This window comes from Trematomus bernacchii, unplaced genomic scaffold (genome assembly GCF_902827165.1).
Source record: "Trematomus bernacchii unplaced genomic scaffold, fTreBer1.1, whole genome shotgun sequence".
In the NCBI taxonomy this organism is placed as follows: Eukaryota; Metazoa; Chordata; class Actinopteri; order Perciformes; family Nototheniidae; genus Trematomus; species Trematomus bernacchii.
Window position 1 is genome coordinate 12586265 of NW_022987313.1, and position 14729 is coordinate 12600993.

The 14729-nt window shown below is 42.8% G+C and overlaps 1 protein-coding gene across 2 annotated transcripts in view; it reads left to right on the forward strand.

The window, feature by feature from the left end:
- The window catches only part of ldlrap1b (low density lipoprotein receptor adaptor protein 1b), a 35760-nt gene extending 21883 nt beyond the window's left edge, over nucleotides 1-13877 (forward strand). The window contains exons 5-9 of one of the 2 annotated variants that reach the window (XM_034149519.1): nucleotides 914-986; nucleotides 4676-4771; nucleotides 7595-7689; nucleotides 9029-9063; nucleotides 12524-13877. In XM_034149519.1, the coding sequence (XP_034005410.1) occupies nucleotides 914-986; nucleotides 4676-4771; nucleotides 7595-7689; nucleotides 9029-9063; nucleotides 12524-12662 (438 nt within the window). In that variant the 3' untranslated portion in view covers nucleotides 12663-13877. Of the gene's footprint in view, nucleotides 1-913; nucleotides 987-4675; nucleotides 4772-7594; nucleotides 7729-9028; nucleotides 9064-12523 lie in introns of both variants that reach the window. The other variant, XM_034148841.1, reaches the window with a different exon arrangement.
- Nucleotides 13878-14729: the final 852 nt, after the last annotated feature.

The window sequence follows — 14729 nt, forward strand, 5'->3', positions numbered from 1 at the left end:
GATATGAAGCAACAGCCAGGTATCAGGTTAGCTTAGCATACAGTCTGGGATCAAGGGGAAATGGGTATCCTGGCTCTGTACCAACTGAAACCAATAAAATCCTCCTATCAGCACTTTTACACCTCCCTAGTTAATTATTCATCATGCAAGACCAAGAACACAACTTGTTTTAACATTGTGTATTTGTGCAGAATAAACAAAAAAACAAGTAACCTGTCAATAAGTATGATTTATTAGTTCTGGTAGCTAGTTTTTCCCACCGTTCTGAAAAGCTGTAACCTTATGTTCTTTTTTGTATTACCTTTTCGCCTCCTGGCTGTGGCTTCATATTGAGCAAACAAACCTTAAAGTGCCATATATATTTTTAACGAATTCCCAAGAAATGAAATTGCCCACCACCTTGAACTATCCATTTAATGCCATGGGTTACATATAGATAAATGTAAAGTGAAAAAACAGCTTCAGGCTGTAGCTGCAGATTCTGTACGGTGCAGGATTCTGCACTCAGTACATCTGCCACTTTGAACCACTTGAACCACTATTAGGAGAAAGGCGAGGAGTGCGAACTTAAAGGGGCGGGGGGGCTGTCACCCCTCTGTGGCATTCTCTCCATCCCTGGAGGTTTGCAGAACGAGGGAGCCACTCCCTCCTTTTCCTTCCCCTCACTAATTGAGTTCTGGCAGAAAGGCCACGTATCCTCCCTGTTACATAAACAACTCGTCATGGAGCCTACGGGTTTCTTTTCCTCCTTTTCAAGTATCTATGAAGGAACTTCTTCTGTTGGCGGTCACTTCCTGTTTTTGGCACAGTCGTCACAGCTTCCTGTAGTTTTATTGTATGTGGAAGCATTGCATACTCATCTTCCCTTTTTGACTTCACGTTTTCCCTCTGCTCCCCCCCCCCCCCCCCACAGGCCCAGGCGGTGACCCTAACGGTGGCTCAGGCTTTCAGAGTGGCGTTTGAATTCTGGCAGGCTGCCAAGGAAGGTACGCATGGTCGCCCCAGACAACCAGAGAAGTGTGACGGAGGAGTGAAAATGTTCCTTCCCCTCTCCTCCCCCTCCGTTGTCAGTCTCTCCATTTACTGTACACACTGTGTATCTTCCATCTTAGTAACCAAACAAAGTCCTGTCTTTTTTTTTTATCCCGATGTTTTCCAAACAACGTGGAGATAAAAATGGCTCTCAGCCTTGACACCTCCAAGAGGGGTCATGTGATATACTGCAGAACTATTTACTGACTTCTCACCTCAAACCCTCACATACAGTAGAGGAATGTCCCCGGTGATTAAAGACGTCGCCCTAACAGTGGTTAAATCATTATCCTGAGAACACAGAGACATGCTTTAGTTTAGTGAAGCCTCTTTATTACAGGCAGCTCAGTCATGGTTAAAGAGTCATCTGGGTATCGACACCGGGGGGGGTGGAGAGGAGTTAAGGTGAGCCCGGGGCAGAGGTGGGCTGACTGGAGGTAAATCTTCCTTTTTAACGGTGAGAGCAGGACTCAGACGTGTGGGAGGCTGGGATTTCCCTCAGATGTATTTCATCTGAAGTGCAAAAATGTTCCTTTTCTCCTCCATTACATATTTATATGTTCATGTCAGACTTGTGAGGCATGCAACCTCTTTTAATGGCATTCATTTTAATAGTAGACTACACTGAGGGGAAAAAAGCAGACTGTGCATGTTCAGGCACCTCCGTGGACACAGCAGGCAATCAAAGTGCACTGTAAGCCTGGTGTCACACACATTCTTCTGTACAGCTCAGCAGAACACGCATGTGATTTACTGCATGTATGACTCCAGTGTAAATGAGCAGCCACATAATACAGGTTCCTGCACCCCCCCCCCCCCCCCCCCCCCCCCCCCCCCCCCCTCCAATCTTCTCCACGAGTGTCGAAGGCGCCCTTTTGAATTTGTTCGTGATTTATTCCTTTGTTGCCGTCTTGTCTTGTTTTGCACCTGGCACCTTGACCCCGCCCCCTTTGTGGAGTTATTCCTCTTTCCCCTCCTCCTCCTCCTCCTCCCCCCCCCCCATCACAGCGCTCGCTTCTGCTTATTATAAGGAGGTTAGGAGAGGAGGGGGGGGGGGGGGATGGTTGTTGAGGAGAGAGGGCAAGAGAGCATGAAAGGCGGGGCAGCGGGGGCTTCTGGGACGGGGGGTGTGTAAGAGAGAAAGGAAAATGATTGTGTGCGTGTGTCAGCGGGAGCTCAACCCCCTGACAGATTCAGTGTCAGTGCCATTGATCCTGTCTCTGCGCGAAGGCGAGTTTATTTATGCAGTTCTTTAGAGACACACACTGGCACTGTATACATCCTTTTCTATTTACTCCACATTCCTATGTTCTTCTTCTACATGTTCTTCTTCTACATGTTCTTCTTCTACTGTGTCTTTTGATGCACATTTCCAATCTAAGGGAGGGATTATTTTTCTTCCAACATCAAGGCCCCGGGCTCCTTTCCTCACGCTTCTTCATTTGGTTGTTTGTAACTTTGAGTTGAATATTAAATCTGCTGCCTCCTCTATCACCCTTTAAGTTTTCTTCCTTTTTCTTTCCTTCCCTCGCCATTCTTCGCCGTCGTCTTTTTTCTAAGCGGGCCTATTAAGCAATTTAATTTGCCGAGCTGTTCTCTCCCAGTTCAGTGCGGTGTCACTGATGAAGGAGAACTCGTGTCAAGCTGGTGGGGTTATGGCGGGGGGGAAGAAGGATATTTTCACAAAGAGAGTAGAAGAGAAGAAGAAGGGGAGATAGGGAGAGGGGGACAAATCCATTGGAGTCTGTTTCATTAAAGACCCTGGAGGATCAGAGCAGGAAGAGGGGATATCTACTGTGTGTCTAGTCGAGTTTACTGCTGCTGTTGCTTACCAACTCTCCTCCGACACCCACAGTGGTTCTCCGCAGCCCACCACGCATCCCTGACCCACATTCCTCTGTATATTACTGCTCTCATCTCTGATCATAAATCTGTGTTCATTGAATATTCACTGTAAAGACTACAGCTGGCTTTGAACTGAGCAGATTTGTATGTTGCTGCCATGTTTAGCTGGCTGAAAAACGATGCTCTGGAGAGGCAGAGGGGGGGGGGGGGGGATACAGTCGCTCCAGGGAAAGTTGTGTAACACTGTCATCACTTGGCTACCTGGGCTCATGGGAAATGGGATGTGGTGCTTTTTTTAGAGATAGGATGATGATGAAATACAATCTCCTTTCTGTAAGCAGGTCTCGTTAAACAGTAATGGACATTTAATCTGTACTTAAATGTATAGGAAGCTTGAGTTACAGCGAGTGTGTATTTCTGTTTCTGTAAGATTTCACACTTGTTCAAAAGGGCTTTCCTGTGTTAGCATCTGCCTAGCCTTCATGCCCTGGGAAAGGTAAGTAAGTAGACAGAGATGGGTGTGTAAAGATGCATTTGTGAGTAGACTGTGTCTGTATTGATCAAGCAAGAGCAGGTGATTACTCCTAACTGGCCTTATTTACTCAGGGTGAAGCATTTTTGTTCCACTAATAGGAGCAGAAGTAAAAGCATTTCATCTTTTTTTTCCTTAAAGCAGCTACAAGGAACTTTCATTTTGTGTTTTATTTTAGACTTTGCAGACCATTTACATGCAGAAAACCTATATAACACTCACTACAGAAGAGTCCTAACCTGTTAGAGACCTAGAGATGGTATTCGTTCAGAGAGTGAGAGGAGGGTGTTTTGGGACGCACAGGTTACTCACAAGAATATTGAAGACTTTTTAAAAGATGCCCAGGAACAACCATGCTGCCTCAGCAGAAACTGATTCCCTCACAATGTTATGCTTTATCGTGAGGAGGAAAATGCAGCTGCACAACAGAGATTATTCTGTCAGAGCCAAAAACGTTGGAAGTAATAAATCAAACTTTCATGGGCCTTATGAGCCTCCATAATGCACATGACTCCTCAGTGAGATTAGGTGTAACTTAATTCAAATAGGTGAAATACTTTTATAGGGTCTCGTATCATTTGTATTTGGGCTGTTTCAAAAAAGAATGTAGCTATTATATTTGATGATATGGGTTCAACTTTTCAATTCAAGACTGTACGACACAACCTTTTTCACTCGTTATGTAAAAAAACAACCTTTAACAAGGGGTGTAACTGAAAGGCTTATTATTTAATTACGACTTGTTTTCATGGGGAAGTTTTACAGATGAGTCACAAGTGTGTTAAGTCCTGGGTTAACCTTCAGTGCAATTCCAAGGAGAGATTCTGAATGCTTGATAAATGCGAGCCCTCTTCTCTAGAATGAGTTTAAGAGAGGGTGAAATACATAAAGAGCTGTTGTCACTTGCACTTGGTGAAAAGCCTTCTTCTCAGCAGGTGAGAATGTTTGCAGCGTATTATCCCTCTGACCCAGATGCCATGCCTGCTCTATGTAAATGCTGCACTTAATGTATTTACTGCTGTGTGTGTGTGTGTGTGTGTTACAATCTTTCGGAGCGAGGTCCCTCTAGGTTTCAGCTGGCAGATGGCCTGAGTAATGGCCTTATCTGCCAATTTGCGGCCGCTAATTTGTTTACACTCGTGATATGCTTGGTTAGAGAAACATTTTAAGCAGCTAGAAAGGTAAACGGCGCCTTAAGTACAAGTTACAAGCCCCTGATTCACAGTTTGACTGACTGCTTGTTGTTCTCCTCCACCCCTCACACAGACAAAGAGAAGCGAGTGAAGTCGGGTTCAGACGGAGAAGCAGCCAGCAGCTCGCAGTCGGACAGCTCGGCCAGCCTGGGCAGCCTGAAGGGAGGAGGTGAGTCATGTCACCCATCATCACGTCTTTCTCTCCCCCTCCCTCGCCCTTTCTGTCAGGAATCGTAGCCTCAGGGGGGGGGGGGGAGGAAGAGTAATCAGCCACTTGTCAAAGGTTTGCTTCTATTGAGGGTGCAGGTCAGCTGACAACAATCTGCGTTATTCTTTCACGCTAGCTTCATTGCAATAAACAGCAAATGACATTTTCAGCGGTCTATTTATGTAATGATAATGGCAATGATGATGGTGGTTTTAATTAGGAAAATTGAAAGCCGTCTAGCCGTGTTGTGGATCCATTAAAAACAAATCTTGGTTCACCAATCCCCATGACATTTACAACAATAGAGAACTGTTCACGGAAAAACAACCATATTCTTTCTCCTTTTAGAAGCACAATTACAGCCCTGTTAGCATGGAAAGCATGAAAGAGGCCATTGTTTGATTAGATTAACTGAGATTTCCAGGATTGTAGACGTGGCTCAGGCCTTCTAAACAAGCTGTTGGCGTCCAGTGAGCCAGACAACCTTAAGGCATTATTAGTTCCATGTATTGCCCTCGCTCTAGGAGTCAATAAGATGAGGAGCATCTTGATGCCAGTGGCACAATGGCTGTTCACTTATTTCTCATTTCTCTTTGTTATCCTGTTTTGTTCGTGCCTTTTTCCCTTTCACACATGAGCGGTTACTGTACAGTTTCTTTTTCAAGCAGAAAAACCTTAAAAAACATCTAAAAACATCAGCTTTGTACTGAGCTTCCCCCCCCCTGCCCCGCCCCGCCAGGTGGCCTCCAGCCAGAGAGTGATCTCTCATCATAAATCTGATCTGACACCACACGGCTTTTAAGGATGATCCCCTGGTGAGAAGTCGTAAAGTGGGACTTAGAAACAGATTCTGGCAACAGAGAGGCTCGGTGTGCGTTATTGGAGAAACGTTATCCCACTGACCATACGGTGGGCCATTTGGCTGCCAGCAGATTGTATTTCTGTACAGCAAATTGGCGTAATTGTACAGCAGAGTTATACACGGTAGAAGCTGCTGAGTGCCTTTCAAAACAGGCTGAGCATTGCCGTCCTTCCCTGAAGCAAAGATTGGGGACAGCCGAGCTTTTAGAGCGATCAGAAAGCTACTCCTATGCACTATTTATTCACTTTGGCCGATCGAATGGCATGCCACTGAGTCAAAGGGACTCTCAGGATCAGTTGTGTTGTCAGAGGTGAGTCAGATTTATTCATGAGACATGATACCCTCTGCTCTCTCCTGGCGCCAGGCCTCTCACAGAGGCTACAAGATAGGCATGGCACTTCTTCCTGTGTCGCCCTGATTGGTCGGGGATTTAGCCTGATCATCCCATCTGTTATCTTCTCTTTAAAGGCTTACATGTAGGCATGCAACTAAAACGTGTATAATACATCTATAAACAATCTACGCATTTGGCCTTCAATGATCATGACCGCCAGTCGGAGAATATCAGATCAGTTGCATGAACATGAAGGGCAGTGCCGACACAAGCACCTTTATGAAAGATTCAGAGCAGTGCAGAGCTTTTTCTCTTGGCAGCAGCATACGCTCTCTGTAGGAACAAAGAAAGAAGAATGCATTATGGACGATTCAGCCTGCTTTCTATCGATTAATCATTCACTATATAAAACGTCAAAAATGTGAAAAAATGCTTTCGACAATCCCCCAGAAACCACGGTTATATCTTCACATAGATTTTTTTGGTCCGAATAACAGTCTCAAATCAACAGATGTATAATTTACTTTATTTAGAGGCCCTATTATGCTTTTGGGGATTGTTCTCTTTCCTGTAGAGTGTTATATAGGTTTTTGTGCATGTTAATGCAAAAAAGATCTCTGAAACATAATCCATATTTTAAAATGATTGCCAATTAATTATTTTGCGATACACTAATCGACCACTACTTGTAGCTGTAGTTAAACATGCTAGCTTGGCGTATGCCCTGAAAGCCTAATTTCCACCTTCACAAACACCTAAGTTGCTCTCTGAGGGGTATTACCATCATATGAGTCTTAACTCCCCCCTCTCTTTCTGCATGAGTGACAGCTCTAGTCCCACAATATTGCCTTCTTCATAACAGCACAATACTCCAAATGCCTTAGAGCTCAGTGTTGACAGAGTGGATAGGTCCAAGGGAATTGCGGTGGTGCTACAGTACAAATCATTGAGCTTTTACTGTTCACTCGATGGACAACATTAGCCGTAAGGCGAGACAGAAATTAGTGTTGACACACATTAATCATCGGGCAAGGCCATTACAAGCCAATCTGATTACAGATCAGTGGTGTCACCTTTTTTAGGCGTGCAAGTCAGGAGGTTACTCCATACTCACTCATCACAAATGACACCCACAGATGGCTGCATCGCTGAGGTGCATTAGTGGCTGAAGAAGAGAAGATGCATAGACTTTATGCATGTGTGCTGCTGTAGTCTGTTCCACGAGTATGAATATTATAATCGCAGGATCTCATCAAAAGTAATTGAACTTCATTATTAAACAATTGTCTGTAGGCTTGGAATCTAATGATGAATGTGAAAGGTTGCTTCACTTACTTTATATGTTTAATTACTTTTATTATGCCGCTACCTATTTTTTTTTACCTTGAATTTAAACGTATTCGATATTTTCTTTATTAATGTGTACTTGTTTCTTCATTTAGTGTTAGTCTACTCTACTCATTTTGCTTTTAAGCTGCACTGTCCCCTGTAACAATGTACATGTATCTACTGTGGGACGAATAAAGGATACTGATTCTTATTTGCATGTCATTTAGATGTATTTACTTTTTTTTGTTTTGCCTTCCAGAGGTGGCCACAGGAACACTTCTGGACTTGGCAGAGGGAGCCAACATGGCGCTGGTCCACTCAGGAACAAAGCAGACTGAATCGGATCCCTTTACGGTGCATAATCATGCCACAGAGAACAACAATACTGTATGGGTAAGAGTCGGGCTGGTCAATACGTTTCAGCTGTTCAGGCTCGATAAGATGGGGGCGAGAAGAGATACACGCAGTAAACACTGATTAATGAAGTGCCTGTTGTGTTGAAAGGAGTGGACCCTACAGTTACACAGCTGCTGCACAGTCACACAATAGTCTATTGAACAGAGCTGGCCTTATCAAATGGTCACATAGCTACAGAGGTAGTGGGCTGCAAGTAACTGAGATAAACCCCCTGAGACCATGTGAGGCAAGAGGAGACTGCTCTTGTGCAACACATTCTCACTCCCAACTCATACAGATGATTGGTCAGCACCCCTTTAGCATCATTCATCAGCTTTTAGTCGGATAGGCTTAAACATGTGCTTAACATTATATTACTACTTGATGAGGTTTTAATCAATCAATCAAAGTGTGTTTATATAGCCCAATATCACACATTTTACATGATCACCGGGGGTTTTACAGTCTGTACAGAATACGACACCCTCTGTCCTTTGAGCCTCACATCGGACATGGATAAACTCCCCTCAGTCCATTGTATAAGTATAAGAAAAAGATGAAGATGGGTCCAGGTGGATGTCAACAATCCTCTGGGGCTGTAAATGGTTAGGTGAGCGTCAGACAGAACCACAGCCACGACTCATGATCCAGGCTCAGAACAAATCTGGGTTTGGGTTAAGTGATGTTAGTAATTATGTCAGTAATTTTGGTACTTGATATACGTGTCCATAAAGTAAGTTAAATAGCTCAACCCGTAAGAAGGTTGACATTTCAAATCCTCAAACAGACAAAGTCCAGAGGGTAGACTGGTACTTTTAAAGGTAGGGTAGGTAAGAATGGAGAAACCAGCTCGAGTGCGCTAGAATGTGAAACTACACAACCGGAAAAAATCTGCCCCTTCCTTCAGACTTCCTTACAGAGCCCCTCCTCCAACACACACGAACGCGCACATGACCAATGAGGGCACGAGATAAGTTTGTGCACAAGATGGAAGGCTGACAGGCAGGTAGGCCATCCAGTTATTTTAGCCGGGCCGGCTAAAATGATTGGTCGTGCTTTTTACAGCGCCAAGGGGGTGTCCGGGTGCCTTGCTCAAGGGCACCACGGCAGGGCAGGAGGTGAACTGGGACCTCTCCAAGTAGCAGTCCACACTCCATATTTTAGGTCTGGTCGGGGACTTGAACCGGCGACCCTACAGCTCCCAGTCCAAGCCCCTACTGACTGCCGGACAGACTTATCATCTCTTGAGACTTCAACGTTATCACTAACCAACATGTGTGTGTGTTCTGTGTTTCAGGAGTTGGAGGACGGTCTGGACGAGGCTTTCTCAAGGTGAGAACACGTGAGATTTGGGTTTTCCCTAAAGGCTGCAGCCACACAGGCTGCTGTTCTGGAAATAGCTACCTGCGGTCTTGGGCTGCTCTCACAATAAACCCAGCCTCTCCCTCTGCTGGGTTCACCTCGGTGCGCTCCCACGGGCGGGGGTCAGGCTCGGTTTACAGGCCCTGACACAGCCGCCCCTCCCCCTGAGTCATGCTGCTTCTGTATGCTCCGTTTACCATCGGCTCAGGCCCACACACTGATTTTATATGAGCTCAGAAAGACAGTGATTACAAATGAGTGCTGCTGAGAGTACTTGGTATATATATTACAAAGGAAAGACACTTTTTCTGTTTGAATAAATTCAGAAAAGTCAGGAGAAAGTCTCAGAATGTACAGGTTCAATGTTGACAGGAAAGTATGCGTTGATTTGGAATTCCTTAAACTCTGTCTATGCCTTCAACAAACTAATCTGTATAGAGTCTAATGGGATGTATGCTGCAATTGAGTCTAAATCATCAGAACACTCAGATAAACTGCGGTGGTCTCCTGTCACGTCGTACCGCGCTTTTACAGCCATTTATTTCCAACAGCCAGAAAAGGACTCTTGCGACAGTTTATTGGTGCATTTATTTCCTCTGGCCCTGCCTTTTATTCCCTCTGCTAATTGGAAAGTGGGCTTCTAATTCTATCACTTTCATTTAGTGAGAGGGAAAATGGGTTCCACAGCATCTGTAATCAAGCACTAAGAGGCCATTTTAGCCCCGTTATCAGATGATTATTTGTCTGCACACACTGTGATTACACACTAACGTCATTAATCTCCCGCTCTGTGATTAATGACGATGCTCCCAGCGTAAGCACACACGCATCCACGTGTAGATTTGTTCTAATGGACATGAGTTCGGGACGCCCGAGGGTCCGGTTTGAAGTCTTTGTCCATCAGGAGAAGCTGATATACTGGGTGAAGTCGGGGTCAGAGCGAAAGTTATTAAAAATTAAGAGAAGACTTATGGTTCTGTGCATGAGAATGTGCAGACCGATAGTAAATGATGGTAGCTGGTAGGTTCTGTGTGGTGCAAACAGTTTTGCGTGAGGACTGAAATCAGCTTTGGATTAATGGATAGTTCTGCCCTGCCTCAATAAAGCTCTGCCACAATATTATTTCAGATACAAATGACAGAGATGTGTGTAAATGTTATTAAGCTTTAGAGAAACATGCATTATTTACAACTATAAGTGACAAATTATGCACGCACATTTCCCCCCCTCCCAATAAAAATAGAGATAACTGCAGACCAAAGTTTGAATTCTGAGGTTAAACATGGCTATTCCTAACTTTAATTCCTGTGAGGTACATTGAATTTCCTTAAATAAGACGTTTTATTGTACTTTTTGCTACAAGATGAAGATAAATCCATGTGTTGTGATTTCTTTTATTGCTATTTGAAAGACAGCACTGCCCTCTGCTGGCCGTGGGGTGTTTGTCACCATGTAATGTTAGAGCTTTTAAAGGGCTTTATTATACCCATTTTCAGGTTCGTATTTGTATTTGTTGTCTCTACTGTGACATGTTTACTTACTTTAATGTTCAAAAAGCTCTTTGTTTTTCTCACCCTCTGTCTGAAACCAGAGCCCAGTCTGCTCTGATTGGTTAGCTGGCCAGCTCTGTTGTGATTGTTCAACCACTTAGAGATGTCAAAACCTTCACGTACAAAGTTATAGAAGCGCGAGGGTTACATACTGATGTCACTATGTTACGGAAGTAAACAAAGTAGTCCAATGGAGGCGTTTCCCTCTGGAGGGAACTTTGGAATTTTAGCCTTTGCAGACCATTGACATGCACAAAACCCTATAACAAGCTACACGAATGGGAAAACCCCAAAGGCATAATAGGGCCCCTTCAAGGCTTTGAAGTGCCTGTTGATCTTAGTGAGGAAAAGCCAGTTTGATGTGCATGTGTTTTCTGTGTGGCAAACGTTGAGGAAAATGGGCCTTACATACATAAGATTTCTCTTTCTGTTGAAGCACAAGAATATAGACATTAGGTCGCACTGTGGTCTAAATGTATCCACTCGCTTTACTACAAGGCCGTTCAGAAGAGTTGAATTGTTGCCTGACTTGTGATGTTTCCTTTGCACCCCCAGCCGCAGTTTGGATAGCTTTGAATCCTACTCAGGTAACGATGTCATTCACTGGACATAGTGACTTCCACCTCCATTGTCCCCACAGTCAACCCACTATTCAAACCGCTCATCTGTCTGGATGTCAGTGTTCATCCAGGTTGATTAAGACTCATTTAGTTTCACGCTTTCTTTTCAGGCTGTATCCCATTAACAAGGGTTGTTTAACTTTATTAGAGACACATCGCGGGGGGAACTCTTCCTCATTGTCACTCCACAGTTTGATCCATCACCTAGCTTCACTGCCACAGAACCTGAGTGTGTGTCCACGTCTTCATCACAAGTGTTTTATGTGTCTCCTCCTCACAATTAAGTCTAGTAGTGTCTCTACTACTTTTTTACTATGTAACAGGGTTCTTACTCAACCAAAAAAAGCTTTTAATATAAAAAGGAAACAATCCTATCATAGTATTTGTCTGGTGTTGTAGGCAAGGGCTAGTTTAAGAAGTCAATGAAATAAACACTCACTTTAGTACTGTGAGTGTGAAGGAATTATGCCAACTTTATTTTTTGCGATTGCTTTTATAGTTACAATTTAGAAGTAATGGTAGGGGCTTTGAGAGTCTGTACATGTTTGGTTTAGGTACTATGGAAGTGCTTGAATCTTTATAAGCTTTACGACAGTGTTAGGGCCATGGCTCCGTAATATGAGATGTCACCATGGATGAAACCGCCTTGTGTTCATGTGCAGGTCTGGCATGTTTGTGTGTGTTCTATTTTTTATTTGATCATGATGTTCTCATTACAAATAGTAATGCCACTTTGTTTATTGGCCATGTTGTTGTCCATACTTTCTGTACACATTCTACCATTGTTCACACAGTGGTCACAATATTCTTATACTTAATCCCTGAAATGATCAGGTATATATCAATAACTTGTAAATTGTTGAAGAAAACATATTCATTTTCTTAAAGTGAGGGCTGCATTTAAAATAGCAAAGCTATATGAAATAATCTGTTAACACACTTTCACACAATTTATATAATCACACAACCAGTATAATCCAAATCTCCCCACATGCATTTTCGCTAAATCTATATAAAGCTTTACTCATCCATGTGAGTACTATTTATACAGTAGTGTTTTACATGGTTAGGTTTAAGTGAAATGCATGTGTTTGTTAAGAAATAAGAAGATAGGAATTCATGAATCATGTGAGTTCTTGATATAAAAATGTGGGGTTGAGTATTGTATGAAATGGTCATTCATAATATCAGTATTTTCTTTTATCACTGTTCCATGATAGCATTTTCTAATCAAGTGTGTGTTTTCTTGTGTTCCTCCAGACTCGCTGAGTCTCGCACTAACCCCCAGGTCCTGGACATTGGGGTAAACCCTCAGGACTTCAACACTGAAGAGTGCCTGTCCCCAGGCAAATGGGACCAAGAGGACATAGACTTCCCCCCACAGAAAGACACTTTCTAAAAGTGGAGCCTCTGCCAAGAAGGAAGACAGGGAAACGTGGGGGATAGATGTTGTTAACACATGGTTGGAAACTGTGAGAAGACGAACATTTTGACACGTGATCGGTAAGGTTTCCCGCCTTCTCCCTGCTGCCACGCCCTCTCTCGGATGCGTCTGCAGACCAGAGACGGAGACACGAGCAGGCTGCTCACAGAACAGGCCAAAGCAATACAAACCATTTTATCCCTTTTCTATGAAAGACACATGCAGTCATTTAATGTTTGTTACAGTCAGTGTATTACTTCCTTTTTCTGTCTGTTTACCCATTCACTGTTAGTAATGTGTTTGTGGTATGTGCTTGTGTACATTGCGTTAACGAGTGTGTACAGAATATAAATGTACAAAGTGAGATGTGAGAGTATGTTGAGCAGGTTGTTACGTGAGGTAAAGGTCAACAAGGGTGCTGTCACATATTTTATTTAGCTAGAGATGGAGAAACTGGATAAGAGGGAAACGTCACGGGTGGAGGCCAGAAATGCAAAATAATAAAGTTACTACCTATGTGCTTCAAGAATTCAGCCTTTTGTTGGGCAACAAAAGCTTTAAAAAAATATGTGTGTGTATTTTGGTCAAAGAGTGCTCGTGTGAAAAATGGATGCGAACAAAATGACAATCTTATTTTTCTTTTCTATTGCAAAATCTATTTTTGCACTCATCCACTTTGAAAAGCACATATTTAATGTAAGGGAATTTAACTTCGATAAGCATCAAGCTCATTATTCAGGCCTATATACAGTGCCTCTGTTAACTCTTTTCATGTTTAGTTTTTTTATCTGTAAATCACAGTATTCAGTTTTTCCGAGATTGTAGGAAACAAAAATTTCAAATAGCGCCAAATTTTAAACAAAACCAGTCTTTCACCCCACTGTGGCTCATGGACAGACCTGGATGTCAAAGTGGAGGCAAGTCATGTCGTTTTTTTTTTTACTCACATTAACATGACAGTCTCTACCTTGTCACCGAGTTGCTTTTAATCACCTGTGATTCATAGTTAAAAAAATAAAACATGAAGTCCAAAAGGCGTTTCATCGGCACTCTACCACTATATGTTAAATTATATTGTTGCATTGACTTTGCAAGTTTACTTTTTCGGGGAGGGTTCCCAGTGTTACTTTTGGCATTGTTTATGTATGAATTTAATTTAATTCATGAATTTACATAAAAAAACTATAAAAGTACAAATGTATTTGTGTGATGTTTATTACAAAAATGTTTGTGTACTTATTTTGCTCACTGTTATCTCTCCATATATAGCGACAGCAGGAAACAAACAAAGTCGCTGAGAGGCTGAGGCCGGGCCTGTTTGATATTGAGTGACACGCTACAAAAAAGTACTTGCTGAGATCAAAAACTATATTGAAAAATAATGTAGTTTAATGAAAACTGGGATGATCAACTTATTATCCTTGGACATAGACATTGTTATATTAATCAAAGCAATCATTTAAACTTGCGGTCAACAAAAAGTACAACGGCCCTGTGTCACCCTCTCTTCCACACACACACACCTCACGCAGGTGAACAGGATTATAATGAGTGCCGCCCATATCCATGTGACCCAAGCTAACCAATCAATAGTGATCAAACAAATATCTTATATTAAAACAAAACGCATTACTATACACGTTTCATGGCTCCTACACCATACAGTATAATGGTTGTTCTTGCATCCTTTGTCTGAAAGATCGAAGGAACAACAATGGAAAATATGTCAGTTATAATCCTCAGCTAGCAAAGCACACGTTTTGTTGGAAGCTCATAATACCCTGTTGAGAATGTTATTGAACTATCAGGGGAAAAGATGAAACTGATGTTGCATGTTCAATAAGTATGGTGTATATGCTATACTCACTGGCCACTTTAATAGGTAGGCTACACCTGTTCAACTGCCTGATAATGCAAATATCTAATCAGCCAATCACATGGCAGCAACTCAATGCATTTAGGCATGTAGTCATGGTCAAGATGACCTGGTGAGGTTTAAACAGAGCATCAGAATGGGGAAGAAAGGAGATTTAAAGGGGACCT